The 27,992-nt window shown below is 37.2% G+C and overlaps 2 protein-coding genes across 9 annotated transcripts in view; one reads left to right on the forward strand and one right to left on the reverse strand.

Annotated features, from left to right (window-relative positions):
• Positions 1-14,968, reverse strand: atl1 (atlastin GTPase 1). Its single transcript, XM_027174942.2, has 14 exons — positions 14,779-14,968; positions 11,888-12,138; positions 11,400-11,534; positions 10,457-10,561; positions 10,302-10,352; positions 9,843-9,899; positions 9,630-9,722; positions 7,970-8,108; positions 7,106-7,233; positions 6,921-6,977; positions 5,594-5,665; positions 4,645-5,076; positions 2,866-2,880; positions 1-2,760 (listed from the first exon to the last, which is right to left on the reverse strand). The coding sequence occupies exons 1-14, from the start codon at positions 14,873-14,875 to the stop codon at positions 2,650-2,652; spliced, it is 1,743 nt and encodes a 580-aa protein (XP_027030743.1). The 5' UTR covers positions 14,876-14,968; the 3' UTR covers positions 1-2,649.
• Positions 14,969-18,087: 3,119 nt separating this feature from the next.
• The window catches only part of map4k5 (mitogen-activated protein kinase kinase kinase kinase 5), a 34,902-nt gene continuing 24,997 nt past the window's right edge, over positions 18,088-27,992 (forward strand). For 3 of the 8 annotated variants that reach the window (XM_047812509.1, XM_047812512.1, XM_047812514.1), the window contains exons 1-3: positions 18,250-18,445; positions 19,302-19,527; positions 26,697-26,754. In XM_047812509.1, coding sequence (XP_047668465.1) covers positions 19,420-19,527; positions 26,697-26,754 — 166 coding nt within the window. In that variant the 5' untranslated portion in view covers positions 18,250-18,445; positions 19,302-19,419. Of the gene's footprint in view, positions 18,200-18,249; positions 18,446-19,114; positions 19,200-19,301; positions 19,528-26,696; positions 26,755-27,992 lie in introns of those variants that run through there. The other 5 variants (XM_047812513.1, XM_027174938.2, XM_027174941.2 and 2 more) reach the window with 3 other exon arrangements.

Below are 27,992 nucleotides of genomic sequence, written 5' to 3' on the forward strand. Positions count from 1 at the left end.
TCACCTTTAAACATGTAATATTTAATTCTTTATAAATAGCACTGGTTTCAACATAAAACAAGACACCAAAATAAAACAGTATGAGTGTAACCCAGCCAGGATAGTGTTCCACAGCCATGAGCACAGGTTTGTCTTTGCTTTATAGTGTGTGAATGTATGGCAAGAATATTGGGTTATAAGTGTATTAGGTTATGTTTATTTATGGTGAACAAATGATTTTCTTAACTGTGGTGGATCTACAGTCATCTGGCCACACTTCAGGCAGAAACAGCAAATGTACAGAATGAGATTAAGCTCATTCAGCACAACACTTATGCACTTAAGTGAACCATGCTATATCGCCCTTATACCTTCAGCATCAACATATTTCTACTTTGTTACCAGCACACAAAAGATTGCCTTTAATTGCTAGGAAAATGTATCTATATACTAAAAGCACAGAGGGTAAGATTTAGATTTACATTGTGTTATAAAATCAAAAGTGGGTGATATCTGCTTAAAGATTTACAATGCAAAGCTTTTATGGAGGAGGGTGTCTGTGTACATATGTGTCTATAACTATCTTTTTGTCTAAACTCATTAAGCTAATCAGTCAAGCTAATTTGGACTGCTTAATTTTGACCAATCTTGTCAGTCCCCTCAGAAAGTTTGATCAACCCTGTCCACTCCCATCAAAACTTTGACCAATCACTCCCAAAGGTATTCTTGACAAATCCTGAATACTCCTTTAAGGAATTTTGACAAATCTGCAACACTCCCTCAGAAGGTCTAAGCAAAGGAATCCTAAAGGAATTCTAGACCAATCTTGCCTGTTCCAAAGGAAATCTTGACAAATCCTTCCTATTCCCTCAGAGTGTTAGACCACACCTTACAGCTCAATTCATGACAAATACATCCCACTCCATCAGAAAGTCTGAACAATTCTTCCCATTTCTAAAGGTACTATTGACCAATTGTGTCGTTTCAGAAGATTTGACCAGTTCTTCTGACTCCTAAAGGAAATCTTGACCAATATTGCCTGCCCTGAAGGAATTCTTGACAAATCTGCCTACACCCACAGAAAGTCTGACCAATTCTTTCAACTTTCTTAGAGGAATTCTTGACAAATCCTGCCTGTTCCCTCAGAAGAGTCAACCACTCCTTATGGGTCCCAAAGGAGTCCTAGTCCAGTCATGCTTGCATCCAAGGGAATTCTTGACAAATCCAGTCCACTCTATCTTAAAGTTTGACCAATAATTCCCCTTCTTAGGATGTTTGTCAAATCCTCCCCATTCCTAAAGAAATTCTGGACCAAATCTTACTGACCGCTTCAGAATATTTCACCAATTTCTTCTGGTTTGTCCAATCCTAGGGACTCTAGACCAATCAAATCATGGCAATCATATATATATATATATATATATATATATATATATATATATATATATATATATACATATACACATACACACACACACACGCACACGCACATTATAACTGTGGGACTGAAGAATTCCTTCAGAAGCAGGCATGATTGTAAATTACTGTGAACCAGACCAGAATAAAGCTTCACACTATCACAGCTAAGATGTAATATTGTACTATTAAAAATGATAAATCTTACTTAAAAGATGCAAGCCATGCTGCTTTAATGCGGTAAAATCAGATCGATTTGATGTGGATGTGGTTAGGAAAGGAAATCTTTCACTCTGCACTTTTAACCTAATATCCAGGAGATTTTCTAATCCGGGTCACTTATAAATCCAGTCAAATTCACATTTTCTAAACCAAGTGATTTAATCTATTTTGGACAACATAAAACAAAACAGCACTAGACAAGTAAGACTATCCACATGCACAGTTTGCTTAGCTGCAACAGCAGTCATTTCATAGCCTTCTTCCACCAACAAGATACCAGTGCCTAATCTGAAAACAGTGCATTTCCACTGCAAAAGTTGTGATTCTCGAATGGAAAAAAATGATTACAGCTCTAAAAACAAAATATAGTTCTAAGAATTTTCAAAACATGACAAGCAAGCAAGTATGATATTTACAGTCACAACAACTGGATAGGAGAAACTCTATTAATGTTTATTAATGTGAATAAGTGCCACATATGTATATCCTGTGCAAATGCATCTGACAACGTATTGGTGGTGTGAAACAATTTAATACCTTATAGTAAAAGATAGTAACTCATAGTAGCAATTTTGCATATAATAAATTTTACTTTGGGTGGTAAGATATGCACTGATTATATAAGGGTTCGGCTTTTAACTCAGTGGAAAAGGGGAGTGGTTTGTTAATTGGTTCCCTGAAGTAGTACCAACATCTTGTTGGTGGAAAATCCAGGCTGAGTTGGATCTAGATCTTGGGATTCCAATTTCCATTACTAAATTTCCAGCAGCTATTATACATTAGACTGGACTTCTATGAGCTATAAGTGGCATAAGATGCCATGGCAACTGAATCTGACCTTTGTTCCTTATTCAGCAATAATGTGAACTTGTTGCTTTTTCTATTTCTCATGATTTCTCTTTCTGTCTGTCCATGATGTCTCATACATGATCCAAAAAGCTCAAGTGTGCTATGGCTGGAGCATCTCTTCGACAGAGTGGTGTACATTTGGGCCTGTGTGTGTGTGCACGTGTAATGTGTAGGTGTGTGTGCTCAGTTTCTCTTCTTATTCTGTTCAGGGTGTTGCTCAGTTTGGTGTCTGGGGAAAGCATGGTTGTATAGCTGCCTATGATTGGCAGCCACATTATACAATTTATACAGAGCCTGTAAGAGAGGAAGAGGGAAGGAACGGGTTAATCGGCATAAAACGAGTGTTGATCTTGGATATTTGGTTAATGTCAGGTAAACAGGACTCTCCATGCTCCTTACCTCATTAGTGCTTCCCTGCAGTGGACAGAGAGAGAAAAAGGGAAGAAAATTAATGCAACAGCATAGACACAAAAAATTGGGATTTTTAAGTGACAGGTCATGCTGATTTACTGAAGTGGAAATTGTATACAATTTTGAACCATGTTTGTAGTCCTAGAAGATGAAAGCCAGTCAAATGTCAAAACCCATAATCTTGGGTTACATTTTCTTGCCATAGTCTCCAACTTGGGTTACTCTCTCCTTATTTCATTTGGAAGCTTATTACTCTGAAATTTGACAGCTGCATGGCATAAAGTAAGTATCTGTCCCCCTGGTGGTGAACAATACATGCTGCACTCTGCAATGCATCTTGCTGCAGAAGTACAGTTTAGCTGTAATGTCTACAGTTTTTCACCTTCATATGAAAGACATCTGAAAGTGTCATGACATCTACAGTCATGTGAAAATTAGGACACCCACTGTTAGCCTGTGTTTTTGTTTAAATAGTTAAACATCTGAGAAGTTGATCTAACAGGCCCAAAGTCTGCCATGAAAAACAATCATTTTAACAATATTGGAAGATTCAATAATATAACTAAACAAATAATGCCAAATAAAAGTCTTTTTTTTAAATGATCTATAAAATGTAATAAAAGAAATCTTGTGAGGAAAAAGTAAGGACACCCCACATTTATTTATACTTAAAATGGATAAAATTACCTACAGGTGTATTACAGTAGTTACAAATTATTTTGTACAAATTATTGTTTCAGAGCATTGTGAAAGAGTCTTTTCCAACCACTGCAAACCTGACCAGGTCAGGACATCCACGCAAATTTACCCCAAGAACAGACCACAAGATGCTTAAAGAAGTCTCCAAAAACCCTAAAATATCATCACAGGACATACAGCAAGCTCTTTCTACAGTTGATGTCAATGTGCATGAACCTACAATCAAAAAAAGACTTTCATTATCATGGGAGGTATGCAAGTAGGTAAACCATTAACTGTCTCAGAAAAACATAAGAGCAAGTTGAAGTTTGCGAAAGAACACAGAGAAAAAGGCCAAGACTTCTGAAATAATGTGGTTTGGACAGATGAAAATTGATTCTGAAATTGATTTATTTGGATTCCATAACAGAGGTCATGTTTGGCATAAACCAAATACAGCATTTTAGCCAAAGAACCTCATACCAACTGCGAAACATGGAGGTGGAAGTGTTATGGTTTGGGGATGCTTTGCTGCAGCAGGACCTGGCCAGATCATCCTCATAGAGTCCACTATAAATTCTACAGAAGTGGGGGAAACTTTCTTCCAGTTTAAGTCAGAAACTGGCCACGAGAAACAACTCATTGAGGTTATATCAGCCAAAGCGGGAAACACTAGCTATTAGGTCACAGGGTGTCCTAATTTTTCCTCAGTTGAATGAACCTTTTTTTTAAATATAAATATATATATATATATATATATATATATATATATATATATATATATATATATATATATATATTTTTTTTTATGTGAAAAGTGATTTTTTTTGTTTGTTTATGAGCAATTACATCACTTTCATCTACAGGTACAAATTAAAACAAGATGGGAAATTGACATGTTGACATTTCTTAATAAAGAATATTTAAATATTTAATGGGGTGTCCTGATTTTTTCATATGACTGTAAATGTACTTTGTACTTGCACTTGCCTCTGTTGAAATGCAAGGCTGATGCTTGTCAGAGCTTGTGTGCACCCTTTTAATGCTTTATATGTTTATGATAGACAAGTTAACCTGAGGAAAGCTCACCTGGTCCCACAGCGCTCCAGCTACCTGGTCTATGAGGGCTCCAAGCTCTCTGTACTCGCCGGAGTAGCGGATATAGGCCCAGGTACAGAGCGTGATGAGAGCGAAACCCAGAACCATGTTGCACACGCTGGCGATCACATCCACACCCACGAAGCCTGTGATGCCCGCCGCCACATACATAATGAAGATGACCACAAAGAGTGTGGCGGGCGTCCGTGCTGCATGGAAGATGTTCTTGGAATCATTGTGCTTGATATACTGCACAAAGAGCTCATCGATCTCTGCCTCCAGCTGCAGCAGGTAGCGCCGACTGAACTCCTCACCACCCATCTTTTTCACACCACGAAACACAGCTAGGGCTTCATCACGGATTACTGCATGACGAGCCTGCAGCTCACTCGGGGCCAGAAAGGGCCGGTCACCCCCACTTACCTGTTAGAGGAAGTAGGGGATTGGAGTATGGAGCTATATTCTTGTTTCAAGTATAAATGCAACAGCAACTTCATGAGTTTCATTCATTCTTAAGTGCCAGCTTTATCCTGGTCAGGGCTGTGATGGATCTAAAATCTGTCCCATGAAGACTGAGCTGGGAAAACACCCTGGATGGGTTGCCAGTCCAATATTGCCATGTTTGGGGAGTTGGGATGAAAGTCAGGATTGAAACAGGGATCCTGCAGCTGTGACACAACAACGCTACCCACTGAAACTCAATGCAATACCCAGTAGAGATCTAGTGTAGTGTAGGATTACCTCTGAAAAGTAATTGTAGTTGAGAAAGTCTACTAACATGAAAGTCAGATACTGTGCATTTTCTTTCATTCATTCATTCATTCATTCATTTTCAGTAACCCATTTCACCATAGATCTAAAAACCTTCTCTTTTTCTGACTCTGACACAAAGTGATGAGCACAATGAAAATAGAGTGTATATTGTGTTGCTGGCTCTCACCTCCTCCATCTTTCGGTTATACAGGTCTTTAGCTGCAGCTACAGCTGCCAGGTTATTTGCCTCTGCAGTGGCCTGCACACAAACACCATATACGCAGTCAGATACTAGTCAATCAACCCCCGAAAACAATACCCGCAGAACAGTAGGTGTCTGCTTGTGAATTTATTGGGCTTGACTGTGCTGAACATTAATGTGACCTAGCCTGAACATCACTCTGCTGTGATTATAGACATCATCCGAAAAGCAAGACTTTAATTCACCTAAGCATTATACATGGATGCTAGTCATTTTGAGTGTACTATTTATAAAAATACAGAAAATCATTATACATTTGATTATGAATGTTTATAACATAAGTGTGTTATTTACAAACCTCACAAGCTAGCTAGTTTTCTAGCCATTGATTTATTGTGGATGTCTGAACCCTATAATTGAACCAAATAGACTCCACTTTTAAGCTTGCTTTGTTGCTTTTGGTCAGAAGATTGGTCAGAAGATGCTGATTAAGTTTCTTTGACAGTAACTGTGAGAGGCTGTAATTCAGATCTCGGTTTATAGCGATGCACATCTTTATGTTACCTTAGTAACAGCTCCACAGGCAATTATATCTCTTTTAAGGGTTTTTGTGAAAAAGAGGTTTATTTAGCCCTTTTAGAAGGAGTCTCTACTGTCAGTGCTTTGTAGTAACATGACAATTTTGTCTGCTTATAGCTGTTGTAATGCAAGTGATAACAGGAATATTAAGTGCAACTGTTGGCAAACTGTTGTGCTATAAGATATGGTCACATCCAGAGCATTAGAGCAAAGAACACCTTTCTTAAGAGATAGCTCATAGCTGGTTGGAGAAACTGCGAGATTATGCAAATCTTGGGCCGTGAGAAATTGAGAACTGGCCATATCACTTATTTTTAATAATTATTTTCTCTAACGTTAAAATCTATTGTGTTTCATTCCTTCCGTGTAACAGTAAATTAAAATAAAATAGCAAACAGTGTTTTTTCCACATTGAAATTTACATTTCGTTACTTACATACTTACAGCTAAGCAGTTGAAGTTTAGGGGCCTTGCTCAATGACCCAAGCTGGGATTTGTTCTCACAACCTTCTGATGAGCAATATAACATCTTAACCACTGAGCAACCAGTTCCCTTTGATAGAAACAGCTAATACGCCAACATTGTTTCTTAGGTTTTCTAAACTCCTACCAGCAGCAAGCATAGAGATTAAATAATCATCACTATCATATTTTGAGATTGAAACCATATAATACTGTGTGCAACAAACTATTTTCAGATGATGCTGGGAAAATGAATAAATGTATACTGTACCTGTAGCATGGACTTTGGGTGAGGCAACTCTTCCCCTTGATAAATCTTTATATATGCCTGGAAGACATAAAGTGTAAAGTTTGTTTGGGACTTAATTACAGATAAAACTTTACAGTGGCTCTTTCAGTCTTATGGTGGTTCAACAAAAGAAGCTTGGCCTCCAGTATGGCAAATGGTGTGTTCACCTTAAAATATTCCAACAGGCCTCTGCAGGTAATCTTGCTGCCATTGATTTCTTTAACGTCCAGGTTTTTAGGGCTCAGTAGCCATGGCACCAGCACCTTCAGGTTACTGATGAACTCAGAATCAATCTCTAAAATGCAAGTCATATGTAGTAATCAAGCAATGGTCTTAAGTGTAATGGACTTCAGTCATCCGAAGACCGTGTTCATTCACTCATCTTCAGGAACTGTATCAGAGTAAAGGACAGGGTGAAAGATTAGCCCATGCCTCACTTTTCAAACTTGATACAAACAAATTTATCTGTGAGTCATTCACAAGATCAAGAAATGTGATTTTCTTGCAAATTCATGAAAGGCTTTTATGACTTTACATGAATATCACATTTCTTGCTCTTGTATCATATGAGAGCTCCTATGTTTGTAAATTACTTTATAAGGTATAAAACCCAAACCAATTTGGATTACTCTGTCAAGCTTAAATAACTTGACTTTTTCAATTGCATGCACAAATAAAATGTATAAAAACTGTTTAATCAAAGTCATTCAGCCATTTTCAGCTTTCCATAGTGTTTTTATGAGTGAAATGTATTTATCTACATATGCATATCAGCATATGAAAATCTGAGCTGGCTATATTTTGAAACTTGGCAGAAATTTTTTGTTTGGTTTGGCCTGCGAAAGAAATTACACACAGTTTCACGCAAAGATTGACGTCCATAGGAAGGAAAGCTGTGAAGAAACCTAGAGGGGTCTTTCATCCATTGCAGGGCTACACACACACACACACACACACACACACATTCACATATTCACACCCACATTGTGCTTTTTATGTGCCTGTTTGTATGAGTGTGTGGAAGCATATACCCTTGAGTCTGCCATCAAAGAGGGGGTTAGTGGCGACCTTGAGGCCCGGGTGTGGCATGAGGAAGCAGGAGATGTTGGTAAAGCAGGAGTGAATGTGCTTTCTCACATTCTGCAGCTCTTCATGCTGGTTCTCTGAAATCTACACATACATATACAACTGAGAGAGCACTGCTACTATATATTTTCACATTTTAGAACTTTAATGTAAACAATGGGCCTTTATTTATCAATCTTTTAGTAAAGTTATGTGTAAATGTGTGTGTACATGAAACCAAACTAAAATTGTGCACTAGATTTACAAAAGTGTCAGAAACCCTGAGTTTATTTATTTTCTCATATGCATGTTGATCACCTGTACAGTGCAAAGCGTGTTTTCAAAACAGCTCATTTGCTTTTAGTGGTGCCCAAATAAGGCCAAGCGCACAGTGGGCTAGAAACACAAAATGACAACTTAATGGTGAAAGAAAGAAAAACAAATCTTATGAAGTTGATCAAGTCAAGGATTACATCAGTACATCATCATGTGCATAAATTTAGGAGGATACTAACGTTTTTAAATGAGCAGAAGTTGGATATAAACGAACACCTGGTCAACTACACAACAGTCTAGAGAAGTCCAAAAAACATCAGGAAGTTTTGAAAGATCACAATTCCTGTTTCTCCTCACTGATGTGAAAGTATGAAACAAGCTGTTATTTTGAATAATCCTAACTAATTAACACTGTAATCAATCATGGTTGTTGACACAGCAGTGTGAACATCAGATTCTGAATAGCCAGGATTAATTGTTAACCCCAGGTAAGAAAATGTGAAACAAGGTATCCTGGCATAACATGTACTATTAAGTAACTATTAAGTGTGAAAAGCCTTTTTGAAGCAGGGATCGTGCAGCAGTGAGGTGGCAAGACATCTTACAAATCTTAAATACAATCAAAATGTTCTAGAATTTTCTAGAAAAAAGATTCAAAGTAACCAAATCCAAGATTATTAATCCTATTTTTAGATATAATTTACTATTTTTATCCTTTATATTTCCCATGTGCTACTGGCAGATGATTATGCAAATCTTAAGTGTTAACTTCTAGAATGAATCAAACTGACCTGCCAATAGAATAAATAGTGTAAAGCTTTAAAAATTGTTTAAATATAAGTTTAGAAATAGCATATTACTTCTAATTTTGTGATATCTTGCAGTGTGACATTTAACTTAAATAAATAGGCTGTTTTGCTTGCATGCGCTTGTTTCTTCTCATTCCACACTGAGCATGCTCAAACATGTCCCATCTCTGAAACTAAACCTGGTCAGGCCTTGGACGAGAGACCTCAGAGGAGAACCTCTTGTAGCTGACATTCAGTCACACATGTTTTAAAATGAAAAAGATTTTGAAAAAATCAGTACCTGTTTTTGATTGTTATTAAAAGTTATTCTAATGTGAGACATTCAGTTCGGAAGAACAAACCAAATTCAGCACTGCTGAACCACACCTTATGTAAAGACTCTTACATAAGCATAAAGGAGGATGCTTTGTTCTCCATGCAATACTATTTCCCTGCCAATTCAGAGCCCACCTGCTGAGTCAGTCTGATCTGAGTGAGTTAGCTAACACACACACACACACACACACACACACATTCAGCAGTGACTCAGGAGGTATCTGACCTTTAGTCTTTTCTCCAGGAACTTCATCCCTCCCTCTAGTCCATAGGAAAACTCGTACGGAAAACTCCAATCTCTCACTAGGAAAATCATTGACTGGAAAAACACAATAAATTTAGCTGACACAAATAGTCATTTCCAGTTTGAGCTTTCTCCCTTCTTTCCCAAATAGCAACTCCAGGTGAGATGTGTGTTGAGATGGATTCATATAAATACCTGGAATGGTTTGAGGAATGTTTCCTCCATTGCCAGTCTACCATATTCTGTAAATAACTACACAAAAACACAAACACACACAACCATAAAGTCAGAAATCTCAGTCTCCTGCCTTGTCTCGGATTTTTTAGTCGCCAACACATAATTACAGGGTCAGGTTCTGGGCTTCCTTTGAGGTTGGAAAAAATGTTTTATTGTTCCCCAAAGGTATATGAGCTATAAAATATGCTTACTTTACTTACAGAGCTAACAGTACACAGAGTGTTTGCTGACATTTTATGATGTTCTAAATTAATTCAATATCAATAAATGTCTTTTGTAAGTCTGTGTATCAGAAATCTATTTGACTTGGCAACCTCAAGAACTTAAACAGGCAGACTTGAGAACAGACATTACTGCTGCTATTTTTATAAACTGCACTGTGACCATTTGTTTGTGCCTCTGAATGAGTGTCCGTACCTGCAGGTGCTGCAAGTCATCCTCCTGGACGTTCTGTGATATGTTATACACCTGCAAAGATATGAGAGATCAGTGCCAAGCTCAGCACTTCACTCTGTGAAGGCACTAACCCTGGGTTTTTAACACATATGTGTTTTAGTGTTTTTAGAGGTTACCTGCATGGAGCTGATCATGGTACTGAGGGCGAATACAGTAGCTGAGTCTCTCAATGTGGACTGGCTGTCAAACGTTCCCTGTGTGTCCATCAGCAGCACTGCCACCTACAGGCCAGGACAAAAAACACAATATTTACAGCCTTTGGCAGACGCCCTTATCCAGAGCGACGTACATAAGTGCTTAAATATCTAACATTGGATACATTAATGCTGGCTCACTAGGTTACATACTTAAGATACCATGAGTTTAAAACATTGTTCAAAAGCCACACATGAGTAAAAATACACTCAATACAAAGACAATTTTTATTCTTAAGTGGTACAAATTGTGTTTTGAAAGCTTAGCGAACAGGCATAGACTTCAGCATGTACTTCATATTACATGAACACTGCATAAGAAAATCAACCTTTATACTGCAGAGATGTTGAATTCTCAAATCTGGTTGGTCATGAGGTAAAGAAAAAAATACATGCTGTTACAGGAAAATAATCAATGATGGAGTGGACTGGCTGGCACTACTGATAGAGCTGCAATCAGACCAATTGGATTTATGTTGTTATCCAGCGAAGAAAAATATCTAATTGTTGATCATTTATTTAACTTTTATGGAAGGAGAGTCCAGTGTTAGCATTTTGTAATTGAAAAATCTTCTGGACACAAGGGCCTAGTGATTTCACGTTCTCAGTACTATGACAAGTAGCATGGGAGGAAACCACTCTTTATACTACTATCTAGCTACTATCACGTAAATGCTAAAGGGAACAAAACATGCCTAGGGGATGATTTACAACAGTATGCGGTATTATGTGTAGTTTGTTAATAAGGAAAAACTTGTAAATATTGATTATAGCTGGGGTGTATGAGAGATATAACAGAAAATATGGATTAAGGCACAAAATGTAAAAGAATTACTTGTTAAATCTGGACCCCTGTCTATCACACCTTGTTTCCATCTGGTTTGTCCACTAGGAAGACTTCGCTCCAGATCTGGATGCCTGTGGTCTCTCTCTCAGAGCCTCCTCTCCATGAGAATCCTGTCAAAGGCTGAGCAGGATCTCCCACCCAGTCTTCACTCGCCTGAAATCACACACAGATGATATACATGTTCTCATAGGCCTCTCATACACACACATTATAACCTAAAAATGATGGAAGCTGTGCACAGGCTTTACAGGGTGTTAATATCAGTACAATAATGGTGAGGCAATAGAAGAACAGCTCATGAGTAAATAACTAATGGAAGAAATCTGATATCTTATATCTGATATTACGGGAAGTGGGCATCTCATCAGCTTCTTTCTCTCTCTCTCTCCTGCTCTTATTATATGAATCACTCGCTCTAATCGAGATCCTTTACCTATGCTCAGTTCCTTCCCCTAAATGGTCTGATTTCAAACAGAATCTATACATCAACATACAGATGATTGTACCTGGTTATACATGTAGCGTAGCATGAAGTCCATAAGGAAGGACTTCCCCTTCCGGAAAGCTCCGGCAACAGATATCGCAACTATCTCTCTGTCTCTGAGGTCTTTGGCTAGAAGGATACGATTCAGCGCTGCTTCATCCAGCTCGAACGTGTGATCATCCTTCACCACCAAAACTTGCACTGGCCGAGCCTTACCGTCTGGCTCCTCTTCCTCAGAGCTCCACTCAAATACATGCTTGTCCACAAAAGACCCTGTTGTATACACACAAACACACCTAATGTTTAGTTTTTAATTTAGCAATTTGCAATGTGGTCTTATACTTTTAGGCCACACACACACACACCCATGAAGTCATATTGATTTGCAGTGACTCATAGCCGTGCACTAGACAGTTTTTCATGTGTAGTTATGTGACCTTTCCAGCAAGCTGTAGGCTGTACATATGTAAAAGATGTAGATCAGTTTCTAAGCAACTTGGATGCTCTTTGCAGAAAAACAGTGACATATAAGAATGAAAAAAATGGTGGATGAACAAAAGAAGAATAAAATAATTTTGTTCTATAGTTTACTGAGATAAATCTGGTAATGGGTGTGACATTTTTGGGTTATGGTTTTAAATCCTACAGCTATGTAATGGTATGAATAGGACTAGATGTCACAAATAAAGCAAGAATGAATAATAATCCTAGATGTGAGGTTTAAGAGTGTTTCTAGACTTGGAATAATCATATAATGTCAATAATTGACAGGGAAAAGCCTGTGGTTTGCAGTAAATTTTTTCGGGTATTCTTTCTGATCAGTTTAGAACACAAAGCTGAGCTCTTAATGGCAAACCACAAATCATGTGTAGCTCAGTAAAGGAGTTGTAGCTGGTCGTGAGGAAGTGCTACGCTTATCATTGTTATCACTGCAACTGCAAGCTGCTATCTGGGCATCAGAGTGCTCTAGCAAATTACCAATGGTTCCTCCTAAGATGTTTATTCCTGTGTTCACTAATTTATTTTTATGGTAAAAATGACATTCTGCTAAGATCTGTATATTACCTCACAGACAATGTAGTGTATACCTCGTGAATGTCAGTGCAGCCCTTTTGCTCTCTCTCTTTCTCTATGTGCTCTCTGACACATTAAGCATTCACAAGCTGCAACGTTAGGACTGTTGATGTTAGGCTTTGTATTTATAAGAATAGTTTAATGCTCATAGGTTATCCTGGTAGGGCAGAGTAAAGCAGGGTAATCAATTGTACATCCCTAAAATGAGGACTGATGGAGAAAATCCCAAATTATTGTCTTTTAAACACAGACTTATGGACTGTTTTTCTTTTCTTTTTATTTTCATACACATCCTTAAATAGACATAAATGCTCACACAATTCACTTTTGTTAAACTGTCAGGTTACTGTGGAAAAAGAATATGGGACAACGAATAATTTGAGTTGTTTCTTGAATACTTTATAAAGCAGTGTCTTTGGCAGTGGTTCAGTTTACACGCCTCTCTTTTGTTTAGTCTCATACCAATCTTTCCCACTTCAGGCCATTGGGGTCAAAGGTGAATGGTGGAGCTGAATTCTTATGCCTTAAAAAGTTTCAACAAAATAATAAGAATAATAATTAAAAAACAAAGAAGTGCAGCAAAAAGGGGATTATGGGCATCTGAGGGCAGTCTTGACGCTACTGAGTCATGAGTCATCCTTACTAAAATAAACTTACTAAAATTGCAGCTGTGATACTGTTATGTAAAGAGAATTGTGGTTCAGAAACATATTGTTTTATTATTAGTCTACTTATTTTTTCTGGATGCATAAAATGCATACATAAATATCCCTGTTATGTAGCTCAGCCTCTCGCTCCCTCTCATGCTCACCTTGACATAGTATATAGTGCAATACTCCATGGCCACACACACACACATACACACACACACACACACACACACACACACACACACACACACACACACACACACACACACACACTTACTTGTCTTACTATCCTTATGAGGACCTTCCTTCGCAATAATGCAGCACAATGAAGTTAATGCTATGCCTGTCCCTAAATATACGCCAACATATGGTTTCAATTAATTAAAGTTTGTTAATTGGTTTTTTAAAGCCACATGTCCCCCTGAGAATAAGAATATCTGATAGTGTTGACTTCATGGGGATATTTATGGGGACATAACATGCCCAAACACACACACACACACACACACACACACACACACACACACACACACACACACACACACACACACACAAACACACGCACGCACCACCTGCATACGTCATATATCTCGCGTTATATATAGGTCACTATTTCCCCCTCATCATTCCCCTGAACTTATTTACGCATTCCTGCATATTTACGCAACACACTGCATAATATTACATCTTATACCAAAAGCAGTGCATGGAGATAATAATAATAATCCAATAAAGGAATCACGCAATATTGATCAGTTTAGTGATTAAAAAACACACGGCTTTAATTACGCCTAAAGAAACGCACCCCATCTCGTGTGACATACCTGGCGATCATTTTACTGTAAAACAACCCACACCTTGGAAAAGCCATGGTTGGTGTTATGATCCTGCGCCGTTGTTTCCCACTGACAGGCTGGGAATAAACAACTGTATCACTGGGCTGTGGCTCCTGTAGCTACATAGTCATATGAACCATGATATCAATTTATAATCACCATACGATCATTTATAAGCTCTTGGACACACCGCCAAGGCGTTTTCTTTTGACGCGTTTTTGTTAATCTGTCAGTCGTATTATTTATAATATACAGCATTTATGCTCCACCATGGAAACACGACTGTGTGGTGTCTTTGCAGGAAGGAGGGACACGCGCTGGTGGTGTTAAATAAACGCTCAGAAACCACTCACCCCAGCTATCTCTATCCTTTTTATCCCGGGCCATGACGCATGGAGTGTCGCTTTCCAGCCCCCTGTGTTTCACTGCTCGCTCTTCATCAACAATCATGAAGACAGGAAACGGGAATGACAACGATGCTCCCTACGCCTCATTCTCCTCTAAAAGGAACACTTTTAGCATTCAGCCACCAGGGGCGCCGTGTGCAGCTCTTAGCGTGAGTTTACACTTTAGACGACATAGAGTCCCAGATCTGGTCTTGTAGTACATTTTAGTGTTTTTCTGCTCTAACACACCAACTAATCCAGCTAAGCAGCTTATTAACAGCTCCTACTGAGTCTTTGAAGTCTTTGTGTTAGAGCAAGGAAAAATGCTAAAATGTGCAGGACTAGGGTTTAGAACCTGTGACACACACCTGCTGTAGCTTATATCCACAATCAGTGACCCATACAATTTTTACATGTACGTTTTCTGACATGATTCTGCATGTTGCTAGTTTGCACCCACTTTTTACACTGAGGAACAATGTTACTGAACTGCAGTCTTCTTTGTCACTTTGGTGTCTTATGTACCTTTCACATGGAAAACTGATAAATAAGGTACTTTAAAAGCACATAATTGGCAAATAATTGGAGCAATATTATTATTATTAATAATGCTTTAAAATGTATAAACCAAGCACCTTTCTACATAAAAGCTAACTTACAAACTTACTGCACTTTACATATAGTGTTATTTATGTCTGTACTTCAGAATCAGAATCAGAATCAGAAAGATCTTTATTGCCAAGTATGTTTTCACATACAAGGAATTTGTTATAGTACAGAAGCTCCACATTGTAAACAGAATGGCATTGACAAGACATGAACCCATATATAATATAGACAGTTGTATGTACAGTGGAAAAATGTGCAAATTGAAATATAAATAAGTAAGTATGTGTTTTAAGTAAATAATGTAAGAATAGTGTTGTGTGTTCTGTGTATGTCAAGTGTTCATCAGATGGATTGCCTGAGGAAAGAAATTGTTCCTATGTCTGGTTGTTCTGGTGCTCATGGCTCTGTAGCGTCAACCAGATGGCAAAAGCTCGAAGAGTGACTGTGCTGGATGTGAGGGGTCAAGAGTGATTGACTTTGCCCTTTTGCTCACTCTGGAGAAGTACAGATCTTGGAGAGTGGGGAGTGTTGTGCCAATGGTTCGCTCAGCAGTCCGGACTACCTTCTGTAGTCTTCTGAGGGGTACTTTTGAGAGTCACAAACAGTTGGAACCAAATTCAATTAAATTCAATTCAAATTTATTTGTATAGTGCTTTTTACAATTGACATTGTCTTAAAGCAGCTTTACCGAACATAATCATAGAACAAAATGTTATAAAGAATAGCATAAAGATTAACAAAATACAAAATTCAAGATTAATATTAGATATATTTAAATGTGCTTGTATTTATCCCAATGAGCAAGTCTGAGGTGACTCAGGTGACTGTGGTGAGGAAAAACTGCCTTGAATGGTAAAGGAAGAAACCTTGAGAGGAACCAGACTCAAAGGGGAACCTCATCCTTGTTTGGGTGAAACTTGGGGTGTGATTATAAATATACAGTCCGACAAATGTTGTACTGATGAGGAGATTGTTGTCCTCAAAGACTACATGGAGTTGGCATCTCCTCTTTAGAAAAATCAGAATCCAACTGGAGCTAGTAGATCTCTAGATGCCTCAGGATCCTCACAGAGTCAGCCTCATGTCAGTGGAGGGCCAAAATCTTCATTCAATGGAAGACAATCGGAGCTAATACAATTTCTGGATGCCTCTGGGATGGGTAGAAAGAGAGAAGCAGTGGAGCGGTTCATAATATTAGAAAGCACTAAATGACAATGTGCATTTGATCAGATGTATTAGACACAAGATTATGGGAAGTATTGTGTGTACACTTGACTAAAGTGATGTTTTAAATCTACATTTAAACTGGGAAAGTGTGTCTGAGCTATGGACACTATCAGGCAGACTATTCCAAAGTTTGGGAGCTAAATACAAAAACGCTTCACCGCCTTTAGTAGACTTTGATATTCTAGGAACTACCAGAAGTCCTGAGTTTTGTGATCTCAGAGAGCACGAAGGATTGTAACGTGTCAGAAGACTAGATACATGGGAGCTAAACCATTAAGAGCCTTGTACGTAAGTAGCAGCAGTTTGTAATCAATTCTAAACTTAACAGGTAGCCAGTGTAAAGATTATAGAATTGGGGTTATATGATCATATTTTCTTGTCCTGGTAAGAAGTCCAGAAGTTACAGTACATTAGTATCTCTCATAAGACAGAAATACTACTTATCAGTCCAAAAACCAGCACACAGAAGCTCTCAAACTTCAACTTCCATTTATAGGGCTGTACTGTAACTTCTGGATCAACAGTGAAAGACCTGGGTGTTATATTATACAGCAACTTGTCTTTTTAAAATCATATCACTCATATTACAAAAACAGCCTTATTCCACCTTAGAAATATTGCCAAGCTGAGAAACATCCTATCTGTTTCTGATGCTGAGAAGCTAGTTCATGCATTTATGACCTCTAGACTGGACTATTGTAATGCGTTACTAGGTGGTTGTCCTGCATATTTAATAGTCTTCTATCCCTTTAACACACTCAGTTAATTTGGAAAATTTATGTATTTCATCTGGTTTTGCTGAGATATATAACTTGTTACCATAACTAATAAACTAATCCCATGCCTTCTAATGATGTTCCCTAAGGGAAGCATGTATATAGAGAAAAGCAGAGGTCCTAGAACTGATCCTTGAGGGACCCCATAATTAACTGGCAATAAACTAGAGGATACACCATTTAATAAAAAAAAAAATGGTATCGATCAGACAGGTTCTGATTTTGATTCTCCTAAATTGTAGTAGTAGTAGTATGTTGTTGTTGTTGTTGTTATTGTTGTTGTTGTTGTTGTTAACAATTTTTTGATATTTATTAATGTTCAGAGAACCCAAAGGAAACCCATCTTTTCCACCTAATACCTAATTCACAATCTTTCTTTTTAGGTACCTTCTGTTTCTTTTTTATTTTATTTTATTTTTATTGATTGTTTGTGTAATTTTATATCAGCCAATAGATGGCGCACAATCCACATTTATTGATTGCATTGCGTGATTTTTAACTATAAATAATATGTGATGGTTTCACCTATGTTGTTAATGTATAATTGCAGTTAATGTTATAAACATGTTTATTACACTACAGTGTGAAATGCTACAAAATAAATATTTTACCACCAGTAATACGGCATATCTTCGATTTTTTTATAGTGCTCCCAAACTCCTCCTGTGATTGGCTGTATCTTCAGTCGGTCAGCGTGATGTCCAATTGGTAACTGGAAGTATGACCTGTAATCCAATACTAGCGCAGGAGGCGGGTTGTGTCAATGCGCAATACGGGTGAGGAAAAAAGTTAAACACGTCGCAGCGAGCTAAGGCGGGGGAGATTGAGGAGTTTTAGCGTGGCTGGTTTATTAGCCGCGTAGCAGTTGTGCTCGATTCACTGTTTCAGCAAGAGAAGAAAGTTTCAATTCGATGGAAAGTGAATGACCGTTTTGGGATGTTTATTTTGACGTTAAACGAATGTCAGGACTTGAAGAATCGTCTGTCTCATGCTTACGGATGTGGACTATTCACGTGGAAATAGTACGTTTTTCGAAGAAAAAATTCTTGCCATAATTTTCACTTGATCACTTAGGAACTGTTTTTTTACTACTAGTGTTTTAACAGCGAATGTAGATGCATAATAACCGAATGTTACACAAGTCCGAATGTTTTTATTTATTTATTTATTTGACAAAGTGGGTTAAAATGAGCGAAATCTGTTGCGAGTGTATTTTAATTAGCTTCACGCTGCTAGCTAGTGCTCTGCGTCGTTAACGCTATGCTAAGCTAACATCAATAGAGTACTCCGTCTCTGCCTCTCTCGAGCTGTTAGTTATAATCGTTTTATTTAACTATCGGTGAAGAAGATTTGCATGTTTATACCTGTCGAATAGCGTGTTTAATCATTTTACCAATAAAAGACGACTGACAATAATACTTTTAAAAGTCAGCTGGAGTATTAGCCGAGTGAGCTAGCTTGACTTGTTTTAGTTCAGTGTAAGTATTCTGTTAGATATTACCAGAAAAACCTAAACATATCAACAAATTATACCAAAAGTCAAACTAAAAACTGGGGTGAAACTAAACAGTAAGAATAACGTAAGTTGTTTTGTTACTTAAAAAACGACGGTTGTAATGTTGTCGGTTATTGTTCGCTAAAGGAAGTTTAAATATTTTGTAAACCGTTTGTTTTTAACCGAATAAAATTCAGGAATGTGATTGTGAAAAGTCTGGATAGACGCCCGAATAACGTCCAGAAGTCTCCAAATGTATTAACAGATAAACAATCTCTAATGTAAGGAAACCATTAGATCAGTCACGTGCTAGATTGCAGTCACTTTAAGGCATAATCCACATCATCCACAGCTGTTTGACTCTCTTATTCTTTCTACCCAAGACAATGAGCTAGATGGCACACTTGGAGGACAGGACTTTGATGCAGTAATTCGAAAAGCAGACCAACAGGTCAACTCGATCATCTGTGTTTCTCTCTCGTGATTCGTACCGATCCGATCATGGATTCACACCCGAGGTCCAGCGGTGACATTCTGCGCAGAAACCCCCAGCACGACTTCGAGCTCATCCAGAGAGTCGGCAGTGGCACATATGGAGACGTGTTCAAGGTGTGTGTACCATGTCTGGAGGCTGGTTTTTCTAATATATGCTATGCATCACGACTGTGTCCCTTTTACCACACACCCACACTCCGACCAGTTCCTGACTTGTGCATGTTTTGTTACATGCAGAGAACATAGTTAGCTCTCGTTGTCAAATAATTAGATGTCACATCCAGTATTTTCCTTATTTTGTTCACTTTGTTTATTATAATTGTTCATTTTGTCCAAATATCCAGAACATATCGTATTTCCACAGCTTTAACGTTCTCTGTCCTTTATTTATTTTATTTTATTTTTTACAAATAAAAAAAACTTTGTCTCATGGCCAAGTTTAACAACTTGCATATATATATATATATATAAAAGAAATGTCACCCACAAATACACAGTAAATAAGGTAGTCTGCACAATTTTGAGTTGCATCACTTTCCCTTGCTAGAGTTACCTGGAAGCAGATCAAGAGCACCTCAGGCAAATGGTCTCAGCTCAGCGTTTATTTTGGTCTGCATAAAAGTATGAGTCCTGAGCTCCATAACTAAATCACAAAGGTGTCTGTTAGTGGTCTGATAATTTCTTTAATATATTTACTTCCCCTTTATTATATATATATATATATATTTTACATTGCTTTTGATTTGAAATCTTAGTAAAAGAAAAACAAGCTGAATGACTTTTGTCCAGACTTTAAGCCTAACTGAAAGGCTTTATTTGAGAAACACTCCCACTCTGTAAAGGTGTGGTGTACATCAAAAGTTAATAAGAGTATAATGATGCAGTTGTTTTGATAGAAACATCAGTGAAGAAAAAACAATGATTACGACTGAGAACCAATAAGACTTGTTTGTTTGTTTAATGAATTTACCCAATTTTAATGAATAATTTGAGTGTGTGGTGACTGTTGTGACCTGTCATTGTTTCATATTTTTGTCTGTGTGCCAGTTTGCGGACACTAATCCTCTAAACAGCAGAACTGCACCTTCCAGGAAGTACTTTCCAATCCAATCCGAGCTCACCTTTCCTCTGTTGTACGAGTTAATGCTTGAATAAACAAAACATTTGCTCTTGGAATTCCCTGCTTTTTTGACTGACAGTGTAGACTTGTATCGTTTGTGTTCTCAGTTTGTAGTGAGAACTACATTGCTGTGTAGTGTTTGAGGACGACATTGCTCCAGGGATTGTCCCTTGCTTTCTACTGAATTAGCATGCCAGTCAGAGACTAGCCTACTTTCTGAAAAGTTCTGTGTTCTGTGGTTCTATGGTATTGATTGTGTGAAGTTTAGCTGGGGGAATGACTGATAATGGCTTTGGAACTAGGGTGTCCATAAAGTAAAAATGTAAAAAAAAATGATGTGCATGCTGTAAAACGTCCTGTTTTGTTTAGTTACTGTAATTATGTTGTCATGATATTATGATGTCTACTTTTGCACATTTTAGAGCTTAAAGAAGAGAACCACACATACTAGTTTTTCTTGTATGTGCAGTCACTTTTTCCCAATGAAATTTTGAAGCAGATACTGGAATTGTATTCGTATGTTTTAACTACTGTGTCTAAAGATTAGTCACTTCACTGAATGAAGTAAACAATGCAGGAGAAATGATTATAATAATAACAATCTTGTTTTTTTTGGCATCTTTAAATGTTCATGTCAGATTTGAAGGGTTTGAGAGTTGGAATCCTGTATAGACTCGGTAAGAGTAAATGTTGCAGATATAATCCTTACACATTAAGTGTTATTTCTTAGCAGCTAATCTATGGTGTTCTAAAACTGAGTTAAACTGGTGTTAAATGGGAATAAATTTTATCTATTATTTTATTTTATTTATTTATTTTTACTAGGCCTAGCTTCAAAGCCATCTTAAACTGCTTACTGCGATTTGTGGCTTAAAGAGGGATTCTCTGAAATATCTGATTGATGTTAAAATGTGTAAAGGTCCACTGTACATGGTCATTTGTAGGCTGTGTTTATTAATTAATTTTTATGATATTTACACACACCACATTTGAATAGTTCAAGGGGCCTTGCATGCTAAAGATACACATTTAGGGATTTGGATTTAGCAAGCTTTCTGGACATTTCTGGAAACCTTGTGAAAGTAGGAATGTTTGCATTCATCAAGTAGTGGGCAACTTCCTCAAGCAAAGAGATAGCAGTGTGTGTGTGTGTATGTATGTGCATGTTTGCTTGTGTGTCTGTGGTAGATGCTTTTCTACTGTTATTGTTTGGTAGACATCCTTCCTCTCTGCTGGCTTAGCTGCTGCTGTTTTAAGAACTACTGTGAACTATGCAGTGAGCAGCCTGCATGTGTGTTATGTAGTTGTGTGCTAACGGCATTGTTACTGCATGAAGTTTCTACCTCTGTAGCAGTACAATAACTGAGCATTCTTTAGTATTTTGTTAGTGTGAAACATCTCATAACATCACATGAGTAATCTTATCCAGTCTGACAAAAAATTGTTTTCTTCTGGTACATGTGCTGCTTCTCCTATTTACTGGCTGCTTGTAGTCCAAGTTTTTTGGTTTTTGTTGTATTTATTCTTTTTATTCTGTTTAGTTTAATTTATCTAAAAGTATCAGTAACAGGTTTTCTAACACTTTTTTTGGCTACTGTGGCCTCTGTTGCTATAAACAGGCTCGGTTTATAATTTACACCTGCAAAAAAGATTGGCCGTATGATCACAATACTAAAGAAGTAGTAATAAATACATTTTGAAACATATGAAGAAGACCGTGCATTAAAACAGATTAAATAATATGTAAGATAATCTAAAAGGTTGAGCAAATAAAAATGCGAGTAACAAAAAACAAGAAGAAATGTATAGTTGTTTTTAGAAATTGTGTATTAGTTTCTTTTCTGATCTTTATTTCTTTCAGCTTAACTCCTATATAGAAATGTTTTTGTTTATATAGCTGGATGGTGTTACATTGTTGTAGCCACAACTTACTGAGGGTTTTGTGATTCTGGTTCCTCTAAATAAACAGTTGGCACTTCCAGTCTGTGCCTCTTTCTACCAAGCAGAACTGATTAGAGTATTTAGCCCCAAAATAATGCATAATGTTGTTTCTTCTGCAGCTACCAAATGTTAGCCTGTCAGCGAGACAAAGCTGATGTTTCGAGCTCAGTTTTTTCCCCCATTGTCATAGATGAGGGAAATGGATTTTAGTATCTTGTCTGAGATTTTTAGACTTCAGTAGGATCAAGGATGACTTGTAATTTTGATTACAGTGGCCAGAATAATAAAACAATTAATTATTCTTAATAATAAATAATTTTTCTTTAGTATTTCTACATTGCAAATAAATCCTTGATATAAACACACAGATTTATGGTATTGTCACTTTTTACAAAAAAGATGTAAATTTATAAATGTACAATTGGTAATGCTGCAAAGGGATTCAGTCTTATAACAAATATAATTTAAGGGCACCTTAGCAAAACTATGTTTTAAATCTGATTGTTTTCTCTTGCTAGCTTTGTTCCTGGTAACTTTTTCCAGCCTAGAGCAAATGGCCCTTCCCCTAGCTAAAACAGCTGTTCAGTTCTGCCCCTTTAAAGGCATGTGGCACCTCATACAAAGCTTTAATCAAGCACGTTTCCATAGATTTTACTGTAAATATACTTGTGTGGAAATATATATGACAAAGTGTAGACCAGGGTGTGAATAATATGAGGTATGATGGATATCATAACTAAATATTTGCTTTCACTGCTTATTGTCTTTCACTCACCATCAAATTGGTGGAAAATGTGGTGTTTTTTGTGATAAATGAAATGTGATTTAAACAGGGCAAATTATACTTGGGTGGGGTATACAACTTACACCTGGATATCTGCTATGTATAAGCAACACTAGTAAGTTAGTTGTGGGGAAGGGTGATTTTGACAGGACATATGAGAAACAGCTGTGCTACTATCTGCTGTAGCTGTGCTACTATCTGCTGCAAAAGCTGCAAAATACATCATTATTTCTTAACTTATTATTGATTCTTGTAACTAATTATTTGCCTACTTTTGGGCAAATGAAAAAAATGTATTTGACCCATCAGCACAAAGCCGCCAAGCTCTAGTGATAAATGAAAGAGTGCGCGTTGTGAATTAAAAATATTGCAGGTGGTGTATATAAAAGAGACTCTAAAAGCTAAAAAAGATTGGAGAGATGAATCCATCCAAATCTCTCCATTAAATGTTTGAAAGTAACTGTAATCTGCTACCAGTTTAAAACATCGGTGTTTTGTGTTGTGAATATATAATACTATTACATTTTATTTTTATATAGGAGTGCAGTTTCTCATGTAGTCTAATGGTTATTGTGGTTAACAAGGACATGAGTGAAAAGCCTATCTGCACTTCTGTGAACTGTAACATGATCTGTATCAAATAATTCTTGTTCCAGTGATAATATACTAAATAAGTAAAGAATAAGTGATGGAGTGTTATAATTGTGGCTTATTAAATGTACACTGTAGCTTGTAGTCTTTAATGAATATTTGCCATACTAGCTAGTGATGATGCATGTTAGAATAGACCTACATCCTGCAGTCAACCATTTCCAGTCCATCCTTGGGTTTATCAACTTTGTTTATCCCCAAGGATTACCTCCAATTGTTTGTACAATGGACAAGTGATTCTTTTGTTTCCACTGTGACTGTTGTGATCTTTAGACTCTTTGTATTTTGCAGTAAAGCCTTGCTTTGCTTTTAGAATCACTATTGAATGCAGCACACATTTTGTTGTGTACACATACTCCTCAGTATCTGTGTTAAAACAACAAAAATGCTTTGGTTTGAGAGACAGTACACATTTAATGTATGTTACCGTATACTTAGGACCGGTTATTATCATTAAGACAATGAAATACAAAAAGATTAAAGTTATCAAATGTATTTATATATTTTTTCTGTCCATGTTGTGATTGAACAGCTGGTAGCCAGTACAGTCTTTGCGACATGCCAATAATATGGAGTGAGCTGTCAGTGTGATGGTTAATTTAGCATAATCCGTATCGGGCAAACTTTTTTAGTGCACCATGTAAATATTTAAATGCTGCAAAAAATGTGAGAGAATATCTCATGCCTGTACAAATTGAGATGCTTGTCTCAGTATTTGAACTAGGAAAGGTAAGCTGCAAATGGGATCAAAAGATTTGAGTATGCTTCATTGCAATCCAAAACCGTCCCTTCCTTTCTTTAAGTTGTGTTTAAAGCTAGAAATATGCAGTGTTTTCACTTCTTATTCCACTGTGACTGTGTGAATGTTCTTGGAGACCTCCTACACCATTTTTTGCGTTGCTGTGTGGAGCAGTTTGCTGTTTGTGCACTCACCAGCACAAATCACATATACCACCTCCTTTCTGTCCTATCAGTTATTTACTTTTAGATAAACAAACACATTCAATTGGCATCACTCTCTGCCCCATTTGTCGCTTTCACCTTTAATTTCTGTTATATATGTTTGTTTTTTCTCTCTCTCCCAAAACAAGATCAATTCTCAAAAGAAGTCTTTTCCTAACTTTTTTTATTATTTAATTTAATTATTGTTATTAAAAGGCCCAACTGTATTGCTACCACTGCATAGCTCATTGTTCAGCACATTGTAACAGACTGCCAGTTTCCCAAGGCAGGATTTTAAGATTACACAAAACTGACTTGGTAAAATTTCAGTCTGGTGAGGTCTGCTCGGTGCATGGCATTTTCCACACCGTTCAGCACAGATTGGCTGAGAAAATTCATTTCTACAGAGTGGCATTCGGATTTTTAACATCTTTGTGAAGTAGTTTAAGTATACATCAGAAAAAATGAAACAGTAATATTGCCTGAAATGACCAATCATAACAGTAGGTTGGCAGTTGGTAGCATACAGCAGGTGTGGATTATAGAGATAAAAATTTAGATTCTTGTATTTTTCCCCAGAATTGGTCATATAAATTTAAGAACATGCAGCCAGTGAACAGCTTATGCCTAGTTCATTATCTGTTATTTCTGAGTGCCTGTAAATGTTCAACCAGGCCACAGTAGTTTCTAGTTATGTGTATATACTGGGATTTTGATTTGTATGTCTCTGTTTGTCTGCTATCAGTCCTGGCCTGAGTATGTAAAACATGTGGCTTGAGCCCGGCTGAGTTTCACACACGGTCAATTGCCCTTTTATGTCGAGGCATTTCTCTGAGATCAATTACAGGAACTTCTGAAACCTAGCCAGCCTTGAGATCACTCATTCCTCTTGCATCTCTGTCTTCCGTGTGCTCCTATGAATTACCATGTGATTTTCAGTAGCTTTGCACTCCACATGTGTGTTCCATGTGGTAGCTTAGCGCTTAAAGTTTTGGACTACTGATTAGAGTTTGAATCTCAGGTCCAATAAGTTGCCACTTGGGTTCCTGTGCAAGGCTCCTTAGCTCTAATTGCTCTGTTGTATAAAATGAGATAATGTCAGTCGCTCTGGATAAGCAAATGTCTGCTAAATGCCATAAATGTATGGTCGACCTTTTTTTAAAAAGCTGCACATGTATGTGTAAACAGCAATGAGTTATTTTTTACTGAACAATTAGGATTTGATTTGTGGTTTATGGTATTCTGAGCATTATTTGAATATACCTGGTTTGGTACCTTTTTATTACGATGCATAGTTTGAAACTTTGAAAGTGAAGGAACGATTTGGGAGAGGTTCTTATGATGGACAGTGATTCTGACTAATGAGTGAACTGTTGCTGTTGAACTTCTTCCTGGTTTGTTTTATACTTCTGTCCATGACGGTTTGATTGCAATTAATGATGTGGTTAAGACAATTTGTCTGTGTGTGGGTGTATGTATGTGTGAGAGAAAGAGATGTCAATGTATCTATGTAGATATTAGTTAGATCACAAGTTAACAACCAGGACTGTCTAGGAAGCTATAAATTTCCCTTGACTTTCCCAAGTACACAACAATGAAAATTATATAAACATGCATGGATGTGAGGCTGACCTCCTTCTTCATGAAAACATCTTGTACTTGAACTGCATTTTTATTGTCTCTGTCTGCTCACCTCATTTATTTGTCTTTTCCTATCCTCTTACAAACAGTAGCAAAATTTAGCACCTTGGTCATCACAATCACCAACAGCCATAGTGCATATTTTTATGTTCTCTGAAACTAAGCTGTTCTGTTCATTTTGACATTTATCTTTCCGTTTTTCAGGCTCGTAAAATCTCTACCGGGGAGCTAGCAGCTGTAAAGATGATTAAACTGGAACCGGGTGAGTTACAGCACATCAGACCTTTTCAGCCAAAACTGTTGTATCTGCTTTTCTGTAGGTAACACAATAGTTTACTGTATACCTCAAACATTGTTCACCTGAAATAGTCATTAGGCCAATATTTTAACCTGACTTCCAGTCCAAGGCAAGTGTCCTCCACCTTACAGCCTTGGAAACTTATGACTTACTGGTATTTTCCATCGTTTAATTTTCCATGTTTGAGCTGCATTCTATAGAGTTAAGAATGCTTTGCAGAGCATATGAATGTCATGCTTTGCTCTAAAAATGGTAACTAGATATGGTGACCCAACATCTATCTCTGTATACATTATCTCTGTTAGCTTTTGAGTTTACCTCTACTGCAATACTAATAATGAGCTAAACTTCTATTCTCGGAACGCTGACTGAATTGCAAAGAAAATAACATGCTCAGGATCAGTCACCACTTGGCAGCCGTTACATTTAACTTTATTAAGATTTCAGCATAAAAGTAGACACGGTTTGAATTTTAGAGTCCAGATATGATCAACAAAATAAAGACTTTGCCTTTTGTCACTTTGACATAAAAGATTGAAGATCTGTCTCTGTTCATTGGAGAGGCTTTTTCCTTGGCTGTCTAGTCATTCTCAAGACCAATAACAAGATTGGAGAAATCATGCTTTCTCCAGCTCTGGCATTTTAAAGATTTTTCCATTCACATGGCTAATTACTTGGATCAGGGCTGACAGCTGGAGTCGTGCATAGCATAGAGAATTTTCTGATCTAGTACAAATGCTAAACCTGGTAATGAACTGTTGATTTGAATCAGGTGTCTTTTGAAAAGGAACATTTAAGCTACGTTTTATTGCTTCACTATTTTGAGTCTTAGTATTCCAGTGCAAACTGATTTTCAGTGTAGACCAGTGCAACCTGAAAATCAGTAGCTTTTGGTTGTAATTATTTGTCACTATCATTTGGTTTGTTGAAATATTTTTAAATTCCTTCATTAAGGTCGTTGATGACTGCTTCTCCCTTTTACTTCCAGATCCCCAAACTTACTATTTTTTAGCCAGGACATTAACCCACTCACTTCATTTAACTTGCATTTGCTTCTTCAGAACCAATAGCAAAAGTAACATGAATGCAAATTTTGCCGGTCATGTTTTTCATTTTCAGGACCTTAATTACACAATCTGTGTAATTGTAAATGTGCAATCTGAAGATTTTATTCTTTGTAGATTTAAGTTTAGAAGAATGTC

This window comes from Tachysurus fulvidraco, chromosome 4 (genome assembly GCF_022655615.1).
Source record: "Tachysurus fulvidraco isolate hzauxx_2018 chromosome 4, HZAU_PFXX_2.0, whole genome shotgun sequence".
NCBI lineage: Eukaryota > Metazoa > Chordata > Actinopteri > Siluriformes > Bagridae > Tachysurus > Tachysurus fulvidraco.

Coding starts and splice junctions, on each gene's coding strand:
- atl1 (XM_027174942.2), bottom strand. CDS start 14,875: ATGATTGTTGATGAAGAGCGAGCAGTGAAACACAGGGGGCTGGAAAGC. Junction 11,535..11,887: donor TACGCTACATGTATAACCAG/GTACAATCATCT, acceptor GTGTGATTTCAG/GCGAGTGAAGACTGGGTGGG. Junction 7,234..7,969: donor CTTTGATGGCAGACTCAAGG/GTATATGCTTCC, acceptor CTTGCATTTTAG/AGATTGATTCTGAGTTCATC.